This window comes from Hevea brasiliensis, chromosome 16 (assembly GCF_030052815.1).
Source record: "Hevea brasiliensis isolate MT/VB/25A 57/8 chromosome 16, ASM3005281v1, whole genome shotgun sequence".
Lineage (NCBI taxonomy): Eukaryota > Viridiplantae > Streptophyta > Magnoliopsida > Malpighiales > Euphorbiaceae > Hevea > Hevea brasiliensis.
The window spans coordinates 54,235,641-54,256,978 of NC_079508.1; the positions used below are offsets into that span (position 1 = coordinate 54,235,641).

At 31.3% G+C, this 21,338-nt stretch overlaps 3 protein-coding genes across 3 annotated transcripts in view; 2 read left to right on the forward strand and 1 right to left on the reverse strand.

Moving 5' to 3' along the window:
• Positions 1–10,861: 10,861 nt before the first annotated feature.
• Positions 10,862–14,688, forward strand: LOC110655315 (protein IQ-DOMAIN 21). Its single transcript, XM_021811575.2, has 5 exons — positions 10,862–11,103; positions 11,231–11,339; positions 12,803–13,093; positions 13,340–13,717; positions 13,828–14,688. Exons 2-5 carry the CDS (start codon positions 11,250–11,252, stop codon positions 14,476–14,478), a joined length of 1,410 nt encoding a protein of 469 aa, XP_021667267.2. The 5' UTR covers positions 10,862–11,103; positions 11,231–11,249; the 3' UTR covers positions 14,479–14,688.
• Positions 14,689–15,155: 467 nt separating this feature from the next.
• On the forward strand, positions 15,156–16,499 carry LOC110655314 (phytolongin Phyl2.2). Its single transcript, XM_021811574.2, has one exon. The coding sequence runs from the start codon at positions 15,515–15,517 to the stop codon at positions 16,331–16,333; it is 819 nt and encodes a 272-aa protein (XP_021667266.1). The 5' UTR covers positions 15,156–15,514; the 3' UTR covers positions 16,334–16,499.
• A 3,189-nt stretch (positions 16,500–19,688) lies between these two features.
• The window catches only part of LOC110655378 (uncharacterized), a 28,657-nt gene continuing 27,007 nt past the window's right edge, over positions 19,689–21,338 (reverse strand). Inside the window, exons 20-21 of the mRNA XM_021811679.2 lie at positions 21,023–21,068; positions 19,689–20,089 (exon numbers count right to left, since the gene is read on the reverse strand). Coding sequence (XP_021667371.2) covers positions 20,039–20,089; positions 21,023–21,068 — 97 coding nt within the window. The 3' untranslated portion in view covers positions 19,689–20,038. The remainder of the gene's footprint in view (positions 20,090–21,022; positions 21,069–21,338) is intronic.

The window sequence follows — 21,338 nt, forward strand, 5'->3', positions numbered from 1 at the left end:
CTTATACTCATTTTTTTGAAATTCAACAGCATTAGCCCACAAAAATTCAAAATGATATATTACACAGCTCTATAGACTCATATTTACACACAATTATATAAAGCAGAAACTAGAAGCAAAGATGACAATGTAAGGACAAATGTGGGCCCTATTCTCTGCATGTGACTCCTATTAGACTCTTTCCAAAACTTTAGACATATACTTCCTATGAATCTGGAGCCTAAGCTCTGATACCATATTGTCATGACCTAACCTATGGGCTCGATCGACACTGGGACCTAGGCCAGCCTAAAGCTCTCGAGGCCCGTAGTAAGCCTAACTATTCCTTAATCCAATCTTAACGCCCATTTTAAGTCCAATTTCAAGAATTCAATCGGACAGAGTCTGACCATAATATGGACCATACAATAGAGAGTTTTTGACTCGCCCGACCTGTAAACACAATATATAATCATTTAGGGAGCTCAGCTCACCCTTCACATACTCATAATATCATAAAATCCAATGGGAGATCAGCTGACCTGGAGGCCTGTCGACAGCTGGGGAAGGGCGGGGGAGGTCGCCGGCGCTGCGTGGAGGGGAGGCGGTGGCCGGCTCGGAGGGAGAGGGAGGAGAGAGAAACGAGAGGAAGAAAATGGCATCGGGAGGAGGAAGGGAGAGGGAAAAAGGAAGAAGAAATGACCGATTCGATTCGGGATACCCTTAGGACAGAAAATGAGACCCAAAATTTCCGAAAAAATTTCAGAAAAATTCATAGCGTCTAAATATATTTTTAGTTTTAACACATGGTCTTTAAATAAATTTTTAAAAATCATCAAAGTTTTATATTTTCAAAAAATCGAACCTGATTTCAAAAATTCGAAAAATTTTAAATAATTTATCAAAATTTAAATAAAATAAAATATTAATAGCTACCCATAAAATAATTAATTTAAAAATTATAGGTATTACAGATTTAATAATTAAATACATATTATACACATCAAGTTCAAATTTCTATTCCTTCAATCCCTTTATAGAAAAATCACTACTTAATTATTCAAAAATAATAATTAATTTATTGGTAACCCACCTATTCATTTTTAGGCTCCCTTAATTTCTAGCCTAGTTATGTATATGAAGGGTGAAAAGAAGAGCCATAGCTTGAATTGATAAGTTGTACCAAACCTTAATAAGATGTAAAGAAATGTTTTTGTCTAATGATTGCATCAAGTAGTTGAGATCTCTAATTTTAGGTGGTTGACTGCAAATAATGAGTACGTTTTCTTTCTTAACAGGTTAGGCAAATAGTGTTTGCTTATAATTCACACACTCCTCACCCAATTTTTTCATAATTTTGCTTAAGCAAATCAATATGACCCCAATATTGCAAGGGCATTTTGACGTGGCATTTCATTCTTATTAAAGGAAAAAAGTATCAAGAATAAATATTTCTTCATAATTTGGATTGGGATCATGATCTTGTTTAATGATCTTCAAGCTTTCTAATCCAAATTCAATTTACAGAGATAATCCATCAAGAGGCAAGACCTAAAATCTGAAAACTTTATTCCATGATAGGAACTTTGTCCACAAATTTTATGATGTTAAGTGCTAGAGATAATAAGCTCTTGAAACAAAAATGCTTCAAAAAATAATTATTGGGATAAAGTAGTGTTGTTGAATTCATTTTTAATTTGATATGAACAAAAGAAAATCATCTATATATATGTTAGCATAATTACAGCAATCAGCATGATTATAGGAGATTTGTGTAACATAATTATAGCAATCAGCATGATTATAGGAGATTTGTGTAGCATAATTATAGCAATTATTATTCTTGTCCAAATTAGTTCATATTCTCATGTATAAATAGATGTAATATCTCTGTAAATGGGACACAGACAAATACACAATCCTTTTCTTCATTACTTGTATTCTTTCTTCTAACATGGTATCAGAGCCATAAAACTTTTATTTCTAGTTTTTTGGGGTCTCTCTGCTCTCTCTACAACCTGTTCTGGTTCATTCTTTCATACCTATTATTATACCATTTTTTTTCTCATCTTGTTATCAATGGAGAAATCTGATATTTCAAAACCTATTGCAACAGTTCTGACTGGTTCCAACTATAATCTTTGGGTTCAAGGAATGAAAAGTTTTTTGATAGGTCGCAAGCTTTGGCGTATTGTTACCGGAGATATCACTACGCCGACAAGAGAGAACGATGAAACTGATGCAAAATTTGCTGACCGTCTTGAGGATTGGGATAGTAAAAATCATCGATCATCACCGGTTTCGCAATACCTGTCTCGCCCATCCACATACAGTTTGCTAATTATGACTCTGCAAAAGAAATCTGGGATTTTTTGGCTAATCGATATCAGACCACTGGACTTGCCCACTATTATCAGTTGTGGACTACTCTTCATAATCTGAAACAAGAAGCAGGTCAATCTGTGAATGATTTTCTTGCCCAGGTCCAACCTATTTGGAATCAAATATCTCAGGCCAAAATCAGTGAAGATCATCTTCATCTCATTCAAGTTCTAATGGCTCTTCGATCAGAATATGAGGCCGTTCGAGCGCCCCTGCTACATCGAAATCCACTCCCATCATTGGAAACCGCTATTCAAGAGATTATTTTTGAAGAGACTCGCCTCGGTTTGGATAAAACTCCTCAATTTGAAGTCGCTTGCAACTACTCGATCCTCACATCGTAAACGGCAATCAACTCTGTAATAATTGTAATCAAAATGGTCATGCTTTTGCATTTTGTCCTACCATAAAATGCAGATATTGTCATGGGTAAGGTCATATTCTTGACCATTGTCCCACACGACCTCCAAGATCAAAAGGAGGGCATTCTAAAGTCCAGAATGTCTCAAAGCTGGATCTTCCTCTCACATTGTCTGCATCGAGGGCTCTACTGCCATCACCATGAGTGATCTTGAGGCACTATTCAAACAGGTTATCTCTTCTAATTCTCCTGCTGCCATGTCTGCCACTCCGGGTAATTCTTATTGGCTTTTGACTCGCATGTTGTAATCATATGACCACTAATCTTAAATTCTTGTCTTCTCAGAAACCTGTATCTTCCTTACCACCAATCCATACCGCAAATGGTACTAAAATGAACATCACACATGCCGTCATGTGTCTACCTCAAATCTTCATCTCCCGACACCTATTATATCCCTAATTTGGCACTCAATCTTATTTCATTGGTCGGTTGTGTGAAAAAGGACTAAATGTTATTTTTCTCACCATGGTGTCAGTGCACAGATCCACAAACGGACAGATTCTTGGGGAGGGTCGCAGAGTGGGTCGATTATTTGAGCTTACATCTTTACATCTTCCTCGTAGATTTGTGTCTGCAGCTACAATCCCTAATTCCTCCATTCACCAATGGCATCTTCTGCCTTGGTCATGCTTCTACCAAGAAAATTCAACCTTTAATTTCTCGTGGATTATTAGGATCTACTAAGTTTGAGTCATTTAATTGTTTAAATTGTCACTTGCAAAACAACTGCATTATCTTTTCCCATAATAATACTACTGCACACTCCTTTTGGTTTAATTCATTCGACATTTGGGGTCCTTCTCCTATTTCTTCAATAAATGGTTTTCGTTATTTTGTAATATTTATTGATGATTATTCTCGGTTTACTTGGATATATTTTTGAAACATCGATCCGAGTTATCACAAATTTACATCACATTTGCAAAAATGATTAAAACTCGATTCTCTTGTGACATTAAAATTCTCCAATGCATACAATGCCATGGAATATCGGATTCTTCTTTGCTTCGATTCTTAGTCAACAAGGCACCGTTGTTCAACGTTCTTGTCCTCACACCTCTCAACAGAATGGGCGAGCGAACGCAAGCATCGCCATATTCTTGATTCTCAGACGCATTCTCTTCTTTCTCGCCTCATGTCCGAAAAATTTTGGGGAGAAGCGACTTTTCATGCCGTTTATGTTATTAATCGCCTTCCTACCTTGGTTCTTCATAATTTATCTCCTTTTGAAAAGTTGTTTGGACAACCTCCGACTATTCCATCCTTAAACCTTTTGGATGTGTTTCTTTTGTTCTTTTACAACCTCATGAACATACCAAATTAGAACCCCGTGCTCGTCATGTTGTTTTCTTGGTTATGGCATTGAACACAAAGGGTATCGTTGTTGGGATCCTGTTTCTAATAAGTTACGATCTCTCGTCATGTTACCTTTTGGGAAAATACTATGTTCTCTTCTCTTTCCAAATTTCATCACTCACAATCATCGACTCTCTATTTTTCACCGACTCCTCCAAAGAGTCGCTTTCCAAGTCCCGATCCAGTGATTGTGATGTGCTCAATATTAGCCCAACTACACCGCCTCGTTGAATCGACCGCTTGTTGATCCAAAGACTGCGCTGCATCTCCTCCTAGCACTACTCTTCGTCGTTCTACCCGTGTAAGAGAAACTCCTCATTATCTTTCTCGATTTTCATTGTTACTCTACTATTGCAACCCTTCATGAGCCTCATTCTTATCGTGAGGCATCGACCCTCTTTGGCAGAAAGCTATGACTGATGACCTTAAGGCTTTAGAGAAAACTCATAATTGTGACTTAGTTGAAATTCCACCAAAAAAGACACATATTGTTAGCAAATTGATTTACAAAATCAAGACCCGCTCGATGGAACTATTGAACGCTACAAAGCTCGCTTAGTAGCCAAAGGGTACACTCAAGAGTATGGTATCGACTATGAGGAAACTTTTGCTCCAAAGGGCCCGATTAACATCTATTCGCAGTCTCTTAGCTATTGCTTCAGTTCGTAAATGGAAAATTTTCCAGATTGATGTTAAAAATGCTTTTCTTCATTGTGATTTAAATGATGAGGTTTATTTGCATACTACTCCTGTTTATCATTCTCCTCATAAGGTTTGCAAACTTGGCAAGAGCCTTATATGGATTAAAACAAGCTCCTGTGGCCTGGTTTGCCAAATTTAGTTCCACTCTTGCTCAACTTGGTTTTCTCTAGTCCACATGATTACGCATTATTCACTCGCCGAATCGACAGTGGTATTGTTCTTCTGCTGCTTTATGTTGATGATATGATAATAACAGGAGATGATTCATCTGGTATTTTAGAGTTACAACATTATCTCAATCAACATTTTGAAATGAAAGACCTGGGTTCTCTCAGCTATTTTTTGGGCCTTGAAGTTTCTCAAAATTCTGATGGCTATTATCTATCTCAAGCCAAGTATGCATCCGACTTACTTTCTCGAGAGCATCATCGATAGCAAACAAGATCAACCCCATTGGAGCTCAATTGCAAACTTACACCTCTTGATGGCACTCCTCTTGATGATCCTACTTTATATCGACTTGTCGAGTCTTGTTTATCTCACAGTTACTCGACCTGATATTTCATATGCTGTTCATCTGGTCAGCCAGTTTATGTCTGCTCCTCGCTCAACTCATTTCTCTGCAGTACTTCGAATCCTTCGTTATATCAAAGGCACTCTTTTTCATGGTTTGCACTTTTCCGCTACCTCCTCCCTAGTATTATCTGGCTACTCGATCTTGATTGGTGGTGATCGGCGGATCGTCGCTCTACAATCGTTATTGTTTCTTCTTGGGTAATTCTCTTATCTCTTGGCGTAGCAAAAAGCAAAGCTGTTGTTGCGTTCTAGCCGCAGAATCGAATATCGTGCTCTTCTTGATGCTACATCCGAATTACTTTGGTTACGGTGGTTATTAATCGGTTGGGTGTCACTCATTCTTACGCCACAATACTCCATTGCGATAATAGAAGTGCCATCTGATTTCTCATAATGATGTATTTCATGAGCGTACCAAACACATCGAAATTGATTGTCATTTTATGCGTCATCATGTTGCTCATGGCACCATATGTTTGATTCCTATCTCCTCTGTCACCAAACCGATATATTCACCAAAACGCATCCTCCCGCCGCTTCGGGATCTCTTAAGCAAACTCAAGTTGCTTTGTGCTACCACCTTGAGTTTGAGGGGGTGTTAGCATAATTCTGAGAATCGGCATGATTATAGGAGATTTGTGTAACATAATTATAGCAATCAGCATGATTATAGGAGATTTGTGTAGCATAATTATAGCAATTATTATTCTTGTCCAAATTAGTTCATATTCTCATGTATAAATAGATGTAATATCTCTGTAAATGGGACACAGACAAATACACAATCCTTTTCTTCATTACTTGTATTCTTTCTTCTAACAATATATATGTATTGATATATTTATATCATACGTAAATGTGAGAGGGAGGATATTGACTTTGAAAAAAAGCCCTTAATGATTTATATTATTTATAAAAATATCAATAAAAATATATTTATCGCTAATAATAAACATTAACGATGAAATCCCATCACTAATTCAAATCAATTTATCATTAATTATTTTTAACAACAATGTATGAGTTGCCAATTCGTAAATTCATTATTAATAATTTTTAGCGACAATCTCTTTATTGCTAATATTTCAATAATGAGAAGTTATTCTCTATAAATTCTTCACTAATAATTTTTATTGACAATAGTTAAATTTGTAAATAATTTTAATTCCTAATACTATTGTAATTAATATAAATTAAAAGTTTTAATATTATTTTAATAATAATTATACATTCACAAAATTTTTTATTATAAATTTATATTCTTAATTTTATAAGTATTATTAATTTATAAAAAAATTATTTAATTTATTATATTAAAATTAATAAACAACTGTGAATAACGAATTTCACTTTCTTTAATTTATTTTTTTAATTGTTATAAATATTTAAAAATTTATAATATTAAATTATAAAATTACAATTAAAAACTATTTAATTAATACAATTATAAAATTATTATTAAAAAATTAATTATTAAAAACTATTTATAATTTTTTATTGATAATTTATATTTTAAAAGTTTAATAATTCTATAAAATATTTAAATTGTATTTATTTAAAATGTAATATATAAAAATTTAAAAATTTTATTATAAAAATATAAATTTTATAATTAATTAATTATTAATATTAATAGGTTTAGATACCGAATACTTAACATGTAAAATCCAAATCCGATAGAGGGTATTATTTTTCAAATTAAACTTGTCCCAAATCTGATTATGTACTGTTCAAACTTATCATATTAGGCTTCGATCAAATCAGGTACCTGTACATATCCAACTCTTTGCTATCCCTAAATAAAATAAATAATCTTGTAAATTCAATGATATTTATATAAGCCAAGACATATTGATTTTTCTATTTTTTTAATGTTTAATATTGATGCATGCAATAATGATTGGGATGATTAATATTATTTTTATATAAAAAAATACATGTTTGATATAATTGTATGAGATTTTAATTTTTTGGGTTTGCTTAGTCAAATGTAGATTAATTACAATTTGCTAATATTCTTATGTGCATGAACATTTTTTTTTTATTTTTCAATTTATTAGTCAATCTTAGTTAGGTTACTGATTTTGACCATGAGCTTATATTATCTATGTGAAAATTTATAATCCTCTCAATATTAATTTTAGATTATTATTTTTTAAATTTTAAAAACAATAAAAAAGAGAAAAAGATACAAAAAGGAAAAAGAAAAAGAAAAATAATTTAATTACATGAGAGTATTAATTATATAATTATTATAAAATAATTAAAAATGTATGATTAAATTTATATTGATATTTTAATCTATAATAAATTTATAATATATAAAATATAATCTATAATTTTGAAAAATAAATATACTTATTAAATATATTAAATAATTAAGATATTAAATATGTTTTAAAATTATTTGTATTAAATAACATGACAAGATAAAATTTAAAAACATCAAATAATGAAAATGAAAATTTTATAATAATGATGCACTAAACCCTAAAATGTATTTTAAAATTATTACTATTTTTTAATGTTATAAATTATTTCCTTTTAAATTAATCTAACTATGCAACCTCAGAATACAAACATGATTTTAAATTATAAAAAATATAAAACATATGAAATCAAACTTATTTTATTTTTTTAAAATAAAAAAAAAGAATTTGAATGAATTTAATTCAAAGAGCTAATTTGTATTTATTATTAATTTATTTTAATTTTGAATCATTTTCACCCATTTATATTTTAAAAACTTATTATTATATCTTTTATTATATTAAATTTAAGCTAATATTCAAGTTAAGATTATATGTTAATAATATAACACATAACTTTCATAAGAATATGATCTAATAGGAAATAATAATTGTTAAATTGATAAATATCTTTACTTATAGAATTAATTAAAAAGATATTATTATAAATATTAATTTTATTATATATAAAAAATTAAAAAAAATTATATATAAAAAAAATTAAATCACTAGTCTATATAATAGATATAATAATGTGTAATATACATTGCAGAAAAAATTAGTGGGACTAAATAGGAAAAGGGATGGAGTATTCCATTTTGTAGCTTAAAGCTTTGCTATGCTATAAGTCTAAAATAATAATAATAATAATAATAATAATAATAATAATAATAATAATAATAATAATTAATAATAGTACAACTTGATCCTACCGTCTAAGGGCAAAAGGGATCCACCACCAAAAAAAGGTATATACATTGATGCTTGCAGGGTTGTGAAATGAATCCCCTTACAGTTCCCCAGGTTGACAGATCCATCCGCAGGAAATATACATGGTTGGGGGGTCCAGTGAAAGTGAAAATAAAAGAGATTAGATGAGTTAGATGGGAGTGTTTATGCTTGCAGTAAAAGAAAACAGGTTTGAAGGAAATTAAAACTTGCATTTTGCAGTTGCAGCTAGCTAGCTAGCTTGGAGTTTGGTGGGAAGCACCTTTCACCTAATTTATGTTACTGTTGCAATCCTTTATAGCAGGGGCCCTAGCCTGCGTGTGCTCCTGCTGTTACACTTGTATTTTACACAAGATTGATACAATGATATCCGGATATTAAACTGAGGGGTCGGTTCTAAGGGATAATCAACTAATAGCAATTAAAAAAAAAAATAGCAATTTGCCTTCATAAAAATAAATAAACAATTTTGACTACCCTCCTTCCTCCATACCAAAAAATTTAATTTGAGTGTTGAACTTCTTTATGAGATATTTTAAAATTACTAGGATTTATTTTATTTGGATATTTAAAATATACAGTAAACTTCAAAATATATTATCCCTATATATTATATATTTTCTTTTACTATAAAATAGGTGTAAAGATATAGGCTAACCACACACTTAGTAGGAAATATTGTGCCTTTTACACCCACACACATTTGAAAGCATTCGACCACCTATTTCAGGGCCAAAGCTCAAAATACTTCTAGAATAATTATACATAAATATGGACTAATTATTAGATATATCGGGAGTACTAAAAAATAGTACTCCTCTCTCACAGAAAACTGAGTCCTCATATAATATGGAGAATGAGTTACATAATTATAAAAGATGATGCATATACACCGAATGCACCTAATAATTTTTCGTAAATATGTTATATCTCACCTCATGAAACCAACTCCTTAGGGCATCTATATTTAGTAAAATGTTTTCTTTTTCATATGGAATATATTCATTTGTAAAATTGTATATGAAATATGCACGTATAATATAAGACTCCGTTTGAATAGATGTTCATTTATTAAAATGGATAAAAATTTGAATTCATGTTTATAGATGAAAATTTATAAAATTTAACATAAGATTAAACTTAAATATCTTATCATTTGAAATTTACAAATTTAATAAAACTTATTCACAAATAGTGTCTAATTTGTCCTCCCAAAAACTATCAGTGAAAGTTATTAATTAATGCTAGGAAATCAATTGAGTAAGAGGATTTTTGTTTTTGCTTATAAGATAGCTAAATCAGAGAGGATTTTTGTTTTTGCTTATAAGATAGTCAGATCAGTTTATAAACTCTAAAAATATGTTGATATATTTATTTACAATAATTTTTAATTTGTAAATTTAACTTATAAAGTTAAAAAAAAAGTTAAAAAACTCAATTTTTTATTTTGATACTTATAAATTCTATGTTTATAAGTTAATTTGATAAAGTATTTTATTATATTATTCTTATTTAATTTTAAAAATTTTATCATAAATCTAATTTAATATTAATTTTAGTCATTTTAATAATAAATATACTTACAAACTATTTTTTTCTAAATATATTAAGTGTTTATCAATTACTCATAAATACTTTAATCACACACGTAATTACTTATAAACTTAAATTAAGCAATTGAAAATTCAATCTATACCCTTACTTTTTTAATACTTAAACCTAAAACAAAAACAAAAATATCTTTGAAACTTATCTTAAAATATGCTTAGTTCTTATTATTTTAAAATTAAAATTTTCAATCCTTAATATTTACTAGGAAGCCTGCACTTTAGCCATTGGTAGTAGTATTTTGAATCTGATTTTGGCTTTTAAATTTGATTACACATTTTGATTTTTTAATTTTAGTTACATTTTAATCTATTAATTATTATTTTATTTCAAAATTTTATATTTTCACTCAATATAATATAAAATTTTAATTTTAAAATAGCAGCATTTAAAATATTTTTAGAGAGAAAATAACAAGGAGCTTCTAAATTCTAATAACCAAAATACATGTAATATATACACAAAAAACGAAATTTTCAGGTACTTAAATGTAAATAAAAAAATTTCCTAAAAAAGGCATTACTTTCTATGTATGCAAAACCCGTGCAACCTAAACTGTCAGTAGGCGACGTGTCAATATCTCAATGGGCCAAATGACCATAAATGTAACACTGTCGTGACTTCGATAAATATTATCGGCGAACAATCAGGTTGGCAGTTAGTTTTCCCGGCCCTGTCCTCTCTCCTTTCTTCTCGTTCTCTAACCAAAAACTCTAAAATCTTTCCTTCATCCTCATATAGTATCAGAGCCTTTCTTTCTGTTACTTGCTCGATCAATCAAGTCTCTCTGCGAACAGAACCGATGAACGTAAAATGAAAGAAAGAGGATGTGAAGCTTCCACTGTTTTCATCCAAAATTTTTCACATAATCACTCTCAGGTCTGTTTTGCTAAAAATTCTTCTCTGCGTTTAAGAGCATTTCTGGTTTTATTGGTCTGTGTTATATAATATATAATTATGCATAAGCATTGCCTGAAACAAAATTTTCGTGAATCATATGATAAAGCTGATCTCTTTGGCCGGAGATGGGGAAGAAAGGATCAGGTGGTTGGTTCTCATCAGTGAAGAAAGTGTTCAAATCATCTTCTAATTATAAGGAATTACCAGAGAGAAAGGTAAATCGGGTGAAATTTCCATTTTATTTATTTGTTATCTGTTAACAAAGTAATTACAGTGCTAATGCTTTACTAATAAGCAAGATCCAAGAGTAGTATTCTATAACCACCACTTAATTGGTTGACTTTATTATTATTATTATTTTTTTTTTTCGAGGTGCACCTGATAAAGTATATATGAACTTGACAGGAATGACATTGTTACATACAAGTTTCGCGATGCATCTTAATTTTGTTGTTTATCCATCCAAATATTGATCCGCATTTGCATGTCAATTTTTAATTTTCCATCTTACGCATTCAATGGAATCTCATATAATTCTAGACAATCGATGATGAAAGACTAATCAGAATTAGTTTTTGGTGAAAATCACAGTTTTTATATGATCAAACATTAAATGATTTAAGGTGTCTAGTCTGGCTGGCTAGCTTTACTCCAATGCAATCTCTAAGATATATATATATATATCAGTACAGCGTCCACACGTGAATTTCTCTCTCCCTTTCTTGAGTTTCAGGTTGTTAGCGCTGGTGGTGATTAATTATTATAAGGATATGTGTTGGACTGTTGGGCTTACAGGGCCCCATTAAAGATGAGCTACCCACTTACTGTATTTAGGACCATGGAATAACCAGGGCCACATTTGGTCCCCAATGAACGTGACGCTCAAACCATGTACACTTTTTCCCATGACATATTATTTTCATGCCACCAATAATATCACATTATCTATCTTCATCAACACATATGCTTTCTTTGTTAGATCCCTATCATGCCCAAATTTTTTTTTCCCTCTCCACAACTTGAGGCAGAACCTCCCAATCAATGCTAATTAGGGATAAATTTTAATAGTTTTTCTTAAACTTTAGCGGTTATAATATAATTATTTTTTAATTTAAAAATATAATATAAAATATTTAAATTTTAAAATTTTATATAATAAATTTTTTTTAATTCTTAATAGTTGGTTTATATAATTTAGAGTGACAGTAATATATATAATTCTCTCTTCTCTATGTGACAGTAGCCAAACCAGTTATGATTGTATTCACAGATCAATCATGAAAGAATCTCAATTGTATGGGATAGTGAAGTGCTAGCTGTATAACAGTTAATTAGAGAGACCTTAACTTTAAAAAATAATAGTAATTATCTATGTAATTATCATACTAAATTATCCACATTAACATATAACTTATAAACCAACTATTGAGAGTTAAAAATTTTTAGTATATAAAATTTTAAAATTCAGAAAATTTTATATTAAATTCTTAAGTTTAAGAACATTTTTATTACAACTCAAAATTTAGGAACTATTCTTGAAAATTATCCTGCTAGTTAGTAGTAGGATTTTACTTGAATGCACTTATGTTTATTGGACGAATGGATTATATTCCATAAAGCATTCCTCTTATAATAATAATTATGAAATTGATGATGGAAATGATGTATGTATTTTTAGAAAGACAATGTAGAGAAGTGGCAACATGTGGCTCCGGAGGTCGTGTCACTTGAACATTTTCCAGCGGAGAGTTCCCCAGATGTCACTATTGAAGAGAGCACTGCATCCAGTCCAGTGACTGAAGATAGAAATCATGCAATTGCAGTTGCAATGGCAACTGCTGCGGCTGCAGAAGCTGCTGTTGCAGCTGCACAAGCAGCAGCTAAAGTTGTTCGATTGGCTGGTTATGGACGTCATTCCAAGGAAGAAAGAGCTGCTACTCTTATACAGTCATACTACAGGGGCTACCTTGTATATCTCTCTCTCTCTTTCTCTCTTACTTGTCTTATTTGCCTTTCTCTTTCAATGTCCACGCTATACTTAATTTTGCCACGCCATGGAGGCCATTATAGGCTCTAGGTAACTATATAAACGAGACATTGGACTAAGCTGTAATTCTATATTTTTCTTGTTAAATTGACTCGAAAAAGTAAAAAATAGTAATTTTTCCCCGTAAAAATTTTCATGTCATTGGAAATTGTCTTGTATATTGGGCAGGCCAGGCGTGCCTTGCGTGCATTGAAGGGCCTAGTGAGGCTACAAGCACTGGTGAGGGGCCATAATGTACGCAAGCAAGCACAGATGACAATGAGGTGTATGCAGGCACTAGTACGTGTGCAGGCAAGAGTGAGAGCCCGCAGACTTCAACTTGCTCATGAGAAGCTTGAAAAGAAAGTCGAGGAAGAAGAAGAGTTCGAAGGACGAAGGAGATCGGTGGATGGAGTAAATTATCCCAATAGCCCCTTAAAGAGTTATGGAATAGAAGGTTGGCATAACAGGCGTCAAAGTTCTGAAAGAATCAAGGAAAATGCTTCAAGGAAACATGATGCTATTATGAAGAAGGAAAGAGCCCTAGCTTATGCTTATGCATATCAGGTTGGTAAGCTATGCATATACATTTATTTTGTTACCAAAACATAGATGTGATAGTATGTGTTTTTCTCCAAATATCCTTTACAAAAACCTAAAATGGCCTATTCTAACAGCAACAGCAGCAGCATCAACTTATGCAATCTGACCCAATTGGCATAGAGAAAGGATTATATGCAAATGAAAGGGAGAAGGTGCAATGGGGTTGGAATTGGCTCGAGCGGTGGATGTCATCACAACCATACCATGCACGTCATTTGGGGCCAAATGAAGCATCTTATATGGCGCTGACCACCACTTCAACTACCACAGATGACATGTCAGAGAAAACAGTAGAGATGGATCTGGTAACTCCACCAGGCATGGGCGACATCAATAATGGCCTACTGGACACCTCTCCATACCCAGCTAAGCATCAAAGACAATCAAGCTTAAACACCCATGTCCCTAGCTACATGGCCCCAACCCAATCTGCTAAGGCCAAGCTACGTAGTCAGGGCACAGGCAGGCAGCGTGGGCCTAATGTGCCCCAATGGAACTCATCCACAAGGAAAGGTTCAATTGTTGGTTCAGGTTTTGATTCCTCAAGTTCAGGAGGAGGAACAGGTGTTTACCTGGCTCCAAGGAGCCCAAGCCCGAAGAATAACGGGATGCGACACCAGGCTAGACGGATTGCAGGATATAGCCCAGATTCCAACAGTATTGGCGAGGATTGGAGGTTGGCTCCCATTGATGGTCATGATTGGAGACATGATTTTAGTTGCTGAGAGGTATATGGAGCTTTTTCTTGTATATTTATACATAAGTTATTATTGATTGATGTTTGCAATTTGTGATGTTATGATTTACCAGTCTCAGAGGCTTGGTAACTAAATTTGTTTGGGGTCAAGAATTCATATGCGCTATGTTCATTTTGATTATTATGCTCATATATTGGCATTCCTATTAATTAATCAACCATTCAACTTAAAAGGTCATTACTCTATTGTAACAATTAATTCATACTTTTTATTTGAGACTCTTTGCTTTTAGTTTTTTCATTTTTTAAATGATCATTGTTATATCTGGTTAAATATATGCATAAAAGTATTTTAAAAATTAATAATAAATTGTGGAGTTCTCAATAAAATTGATTAGGATCTAAATCTTAACGGTAAAATATACTAGCATATGTTTTTCACAATTTTTCTAATTTAAGTCTTGATATAGACATTCATTTTTTTCATAGCAATAAAGTTTATATATGAATATTAAATTTAATATAATATAAACTTTGGTTGTTAATTTTCAAATAAAAAGGAGAAATTATGGTAAGAAATTTACATAAATATAAAATTGAAGCAAAATGATGAAGTAGGTGGGGTCAAAACGATGTCGATGTGGACCCCGACGCAAGGAATCCAATTTGACGCGCGGTAATCCTAGGGTTGAGAGGGAAAGGCACATTCGTAATTAAAAGTTAAATAAGGGTTAACTTTACAGAGGCAGCCGTTATTCAGTTTTCTTCTCTCTCCCAAGGAATGCTGGCTCCGTTCCTCTCTTCCATTTCCAAACCCTAAAGAGAGAGAGAAAATTGCAGAACTTCGAGAGAGAGAAACCAATAAAAATTGAATATCACTTCAAATATTTGAGAGAAAAATCAATTAATAAATAAGAAAAGAGAGAAAATTTCTCATATTTGCAATGCAAAATTGCTCCTTTTCCAATTCAACTCTCATTTTCTCTCCGAATTTTAGCTTTTCCTTGATTTCTACATAAAGGAAAAGGAGAAGAAAAGGAAGAGAAAGCAAAAGAACCCATCAGATGATTTCGAATCCAGATCTCATCTTCTATGCTTGCATTGCAAGAGGAACCACGATCCTTACGGAGTATTTGTCCTCCAAGGAGCCGGGAATCGAAGCCATAGCCAAACAATGCATAGAGAAAACCCCTCCTCACCACTCTACCTTCTCTCATACCATTCGCAATAAGACCTACACCTTCTCAATCCATGACCCTTTTGCCTATTTCGTCATTTTCGATGAAGAGCTCCAGAAATCTGAGTCTCTCTGGTTCTTAGACCGTGTAAAGATCGCTTTCGAGGAGTTAATTTCGTCCCATCCCATCAAAGATTTTGATAATCTCGCTTTCCTTGGTTTTCAGGATCAATTCTATCCTATTTTTCGCGATATACTTTTGTTGGATGTAGACCTGGTGGATTCCTCATTGGAGGTACCAAAGGATATTAGGAATCCAAGTTTGGATTCGAAAATGGGGAAGACGGTAATGAGACCCTTGCTTTGGAAGCCGACTAAAATGATGATGAAGAAGAAGAAGAGACCATTAGGTTGTGCTGGGGTTGGTGTTGCTAGTGATGGAGGAGTGGAGGCAAATGGGTTTAAGGCGATGGATAGTACGGTGAATCATATGTGTGATAATGGAAATGTTATCGTGAACAGGGAGTTTTCAGTTTCGATGACCCACAAGAGTGGTGGGTATCATTTGGGTGATAACAAGCACAAGGCCAAGCAGATTTGGAAGAAGCACGTTTTGGTGATTTTGGCATTGGATTTGGTTATTTGTGCTGTTTTGTTTGGGATTTGGGTGTTGATTTGCAGGGGTTTTAAATGCATTGATGGTTGAACTGGAATATTTTGATATGTTAGTAATAATGTGGATGTTTTACTTGTAAATTGATCTATTTTGTGTATCAGATATTAGAAAACATGGTTTTTGGAGAGGAATGTAAATGGGTTGTAAGAAAAATTATTGTTCATTGATTATAGAGTTCTGTTTTGCTTTTATAATATCTTCGATGAACTCTTCGGACTATTAATTTCTGGACAAGTTGTAAAGATCATCTCAACATTCATATTTTTCTTGTATTACCATGAACTGTGAACATCTGTAGCTATCTTTATAGATGCGTTTTTGCCTTCTGCTTGCACAGGCAGAAAGTTAAGGTTCCACAGATGAAGTGGTTCTATTGATCATCTTATAGCACCTTGAATGCTGCCTTGGTCGATTTGATTGCCTAGTATTTTGTAACCATTCTTAGATTAATTCTCATCAGAAAATTTTTTGATATATGAAGGCTTGCAGATAAAGTGGGCTATATCCTGTTCTAGTCTTATTGTCCATTGTTTTTTTTAGCTTATGCATTTCATGTTACTGCATGATATGAAATGAACTACAATTCATCAAATTTTTTTCCTGCAATATTTGCATTACAAGAAGGCCACAAAGGCGGGGAATAACAACAAAGAAAGCACGTGGGTTTTAGATAGACCGACCTTACAATGATTAATGAACAAATATGAATGCTGCCCTAGCAGCATACTAGATGATGAGATCTTACATCTATTTTATGCATGTCAAAATTAGCATGATTTTCTTTTCTGCACCAAATTCTTCAAGCTCGCATGACCTGTGAAGTTGGTTTCATTATCTATTTAATTTGCTTTTTTGTTGTCATTTTTTTTTTCCATCCCTCTAAATAGTAGCAATGGAATGGCTGATAAAAGGCTATCTGTTCTGTTGCCAACCACAATGCAAGGTTGTAATGGCCTATTGAGCTGCAGAATTTAATATTACCTCATTCCAGCTATTAATTATTTGATACACAATTGCGGGTGAAATTTACATCATCTTATACCGTGTTTAACTTTCTTTTCTTTTTCCAAGACGTACTATTAAATTTATATAATATACAAATGTGTGAGGAGGAGAAATATTTGAATTTTTTAAAATATCTTTTATTAATTTTATTATTTATATATTATTAAAATTTTTATTACATTAATATATAACTTATTTTTAGAAAATATTTATATATATATATATGAGAAAAAGCATTTAAATAGATAAAAATATATATATTTTTATTATAAAATTAATAATTAACATATATTAAGCTTGAATTTAATTATAAAATTAATGAAATTAATTAAATGATTAAAATTTATAATACTGATTTTTTATTATAAAATAGTACATTATTAAAAGTTGAAAAATATTAATATATTTACATATAAAAAAGCATAATATTTTTTATTTTTTTAATACTATAATCTTATTATAATTTGGTAAATAAAAAAAAATTAGGTATCATCCTTTAAATATAAAATTATTATTGGAATTTAATAGATTCATATTTCTATATAAATACAAATTAATTTTTTTGAAGAATCCAATTTTCATAAGAATAGAAACATTATTAACGTAAATGTTTTTTTTATTAGCTATTTTTACTTTATATGTAAAAAAAATTTAGTTAATAATTTATTAATGTTAATATATTTTTCAATCTTTTTTTTTTAACTATTTTTTATCATAAGAAAATATAAAATTAAGCAAAGTATTACTTATCAAATAAAAATTAATAATATTAGTATTTATTAATACAGATGTACATCATTAATCCTATTAAACAAAACTAAAAAATTGAATAAAAAATAATTACAATTAAAAAAATTAACATTATATAAAATCAAATAAAATTAAATTTATTTATAAACTCTTAAATAGTGTTTAAAAAAATTTTAATTTTTTACATTAATTATATATATTTTATAAAAATTATAAAATACTAAAAATTAATTAATCTCAATAAATTTAATATTTTATTACTATAAAAATTTACCATGAAAATATATAAATTAACAAATTAACAAATATTTAAATTTATATATTTATAAAAAGCTTACTATTATACAGTTATATTATAATAATAAATTTTCATAATAAAATTCACCTCACTTGCAATAACTTTTTGTTTTCATTAATATATTTTTATTTTTTTTAACTTAAATCTAAAAATGAAAAAATACACATATAACATATATGTCATGAATAATAATAATAATAATAATAAAAATTATAAAAATATTATTAAATCACAGATAGTTTAAGAAAAAAAACTGGAAATTGAATAAATTACGTTTGATTAATATCCAGTTTTTAAAATCAAAAGCGGTGACTTTCAAATTTATTATAAAAAAATTCAGCACCTTTGTATTTTTTAGCTAAAGCAAATAAAGAAAAAACATATCTGGCATGAAGGCTGAAGCCCCATTTCGGATAAATTTGCTGGTGAGATTCAAATGCTGATTGGAAATGTGAAGGCATGGAGCGGGTTTTGACAACCACATATGTGCCTCGTCTTAAGTTAAAAAAAGAAAAAATATTTTTAATGTATTTCGTGTGCATACGTGTTTTATCAATATAAACATAAATACAATACATAAATTGATATAATGAAATATTCAAAATAAGCGTAGCATCATTCACACTGCCCAAATTTATAAATGATGCTAGTTAAGATTTAAAAGTCCTAAAGTTGGGTACCCAATTGTCATTCCCATTAATCAAATATATGTTGTTAAGAGCCCAAAAAGAAGGAAGAACTGGCATGGAAAATAAATTATTGGCCTTGCCAATTTATAAATAACATGGGATTTTAAACTAAACAACACCTGTGAATTGACCTGACTTAAGAAGATATTTTACGAGGAAACACATAAACCAATTGAGATAGCAAGTACTGACTAACATTTTATGTATTAAGATTATCATCGAATTTTAAGCTTCCTTATTACCACTTCAAATATACTCTAAAACTAATTGAAGAAAAATTTTAAATTTTAATTATTAACTAGGACAACATTCGGACAATAAACCATTTAGGTTCAATGCTATTCAATACGTCAGCTATTTCAAAGTAATAATCCTTGATCAAATCAAAGCCAAGTGATACAAATGGCCTGCACATCTAGGCACAAAGGCTGCTGCCCTAATCCATCATCAAAGCTACCAAATTTATGCAGACAACTACAACGGGATTCAGGTTCCAGTTCACTCACAATAGGATATCTCGGTCCACTCAGAACATGTTGACCCTACCCAATAATTCAATCAATGATTTGAGACCCTAACCTAATGGAAAATTCATAACAGGATTATCAGAACTCTGCCCACTGCACCAACCATATGATCCACATTACACAAAAGGATGTGAAATTTTTTAACAGCACCAAGTTTACATTTAATAAAATTATATTCCTGGTTGCTCTATTCTTTGGATGTAAGAGCTACACAGAATTAGGGAAGAGAGAGAAAGAGACAGAGAGAGAGAGAGAGAGAGACAGAGAGAGAGATGATGGATAGCAAAAAAAAAGAAAAAAGCATTGAACATAAAGGTACAGTACAACTTATGATGTACATAATAGAGAAGAAACAACCTACTCAGAAATTTAGGCAGCACAGTTGATCCTCAAAATGCACTACTATACACCCTTGAGACAGTACACATGCTATTCCCAAGCTGGACCAGCCGAAAAAAAATGTGCCTCATTTGTGAAAGAACAGACTCTTTTTCTTTCCTTTTTTTCTGTCACCAGCCTGCAATGGCCAACAAGATTTCAACTTCTGCATGCATGCATGCTTTTCAATGGCAATGGACATGAATTCAATACAATAATGATAATCAATGCAAACTTTGGGGTACATTTCATCTATCATCGCTCAATTTAACAATTAATTTCAATTTCACGCCAATAAGATCACTAGATCCACAATCCTTTTGGGAACCAGCTGAAGTTTTGATGTGGTGCAAATAAAAGCCAGTTAACTTGATCTAAGATAAGGTGCAAATAAAATCTATATAACCTAAAAGATGATGACTCAATATTCCATTCCCTCACTAGAACAATTACTAACTCCCTTTCAAATTTCACTAGGAATTAAAGAGTGTGAGATGCTACTTAGCAATCATATTACAACAGAAGCAATATTTTGGTTGTTAGAAATTGGACCATTCAAAGATAAAGCTGTGTTCTCTTTCATCTTTCTCAATTTGCAATATTAAGTGGACTTCCAACAAGTTGTTACGGTAGATTACTATTTTTTCTTTTCAAGAAGATTCTGGCAGCTAAAAAGATAATTCATATGAACATGGAACTTAAGAGAAAGTCATGCAATCTAAAATGCCTTAATTTGTTGCCATAGTAACCAGTAGCTTGCAGTTAGATGATTTCCCAAACTAACAAGTAATATATTATGTGGGCCTGATCCTTGTATTAGTACTTCTACACAAGTTGGTCTACCCCAAAGGTTTAAAGCCACATGCATGAAAAACAATAAACCAAATAATGGGTGTGATCCTAAATGCAGGATAACCTAACAATTCAAAATCTACATGGACAAATAAATGTAAAAGGTAACATAATTCCATGTCATCATAATTGAGAGAAGACTCAACTCAACTAAGCCTTTATCCCAAAAATTTGGGATAATTGAGAGAAGAACCAGCAAAAAAGTAAAAGAAATTTATACCCGTATGACAAATAATCTCAAGATGATCACAATTGTGTCTCTTGAACTGCAGAAAAAGGAGGGAAAAAAGATAAATACATAATAATAAATTAAACCTAAAAAAAAAAAAAAAAAACAATATGCTACAGGAGAAATCTAAACTACTTCGGGTAACTAAAGCAGAAAGACATTAAAAAAAAAAAGACATAAATTAACAAATCTTTCCAATGTCTGCTTAGCCATTCAGCAAGAAAGCTTTCAAATCACTTTTCCCAAATCATCTGGAAGAAAAATTATAATTGAGTTTCAATATCAGGTTTTAGTATTTAAAAGACTT

What these genes read in the sequence shown, in the direction of transcription:
- LOC110655315 (XM_021811575.2), top strand. Translation starts at nt 11,250, where the DNA reads ATGGGGAAGAAAGGATCAGGTGGTTGGTTCTCATCAGTGAAGAAAGTG. An exon ending in AGGAATTACCAGAGAGAAAG is followed by an intron (nt 11,340 to 12,802) that starts GTAAATCGGGTG and finishes ATGTATTTTTAG; the next exon opens with AAAGACAATGTAGAGAAGTG. An exon ending in CATACTACAGGGGCTACCTT is followed by an intron (nt 13,094 to 13,339) that starts GTATATCTCTCT and finishes TATATTGGGCAG; the next exon opens with GCCAGGCGTGCCTTGCGTGC.
- LOC110655314 (XM_021811574.2), top strand. Translation starts at nt 15,515, where the DNA reads ATGATTTCGAATCCAGATCTCATCTTCTATGCTTGCATTGCAAGAGGA.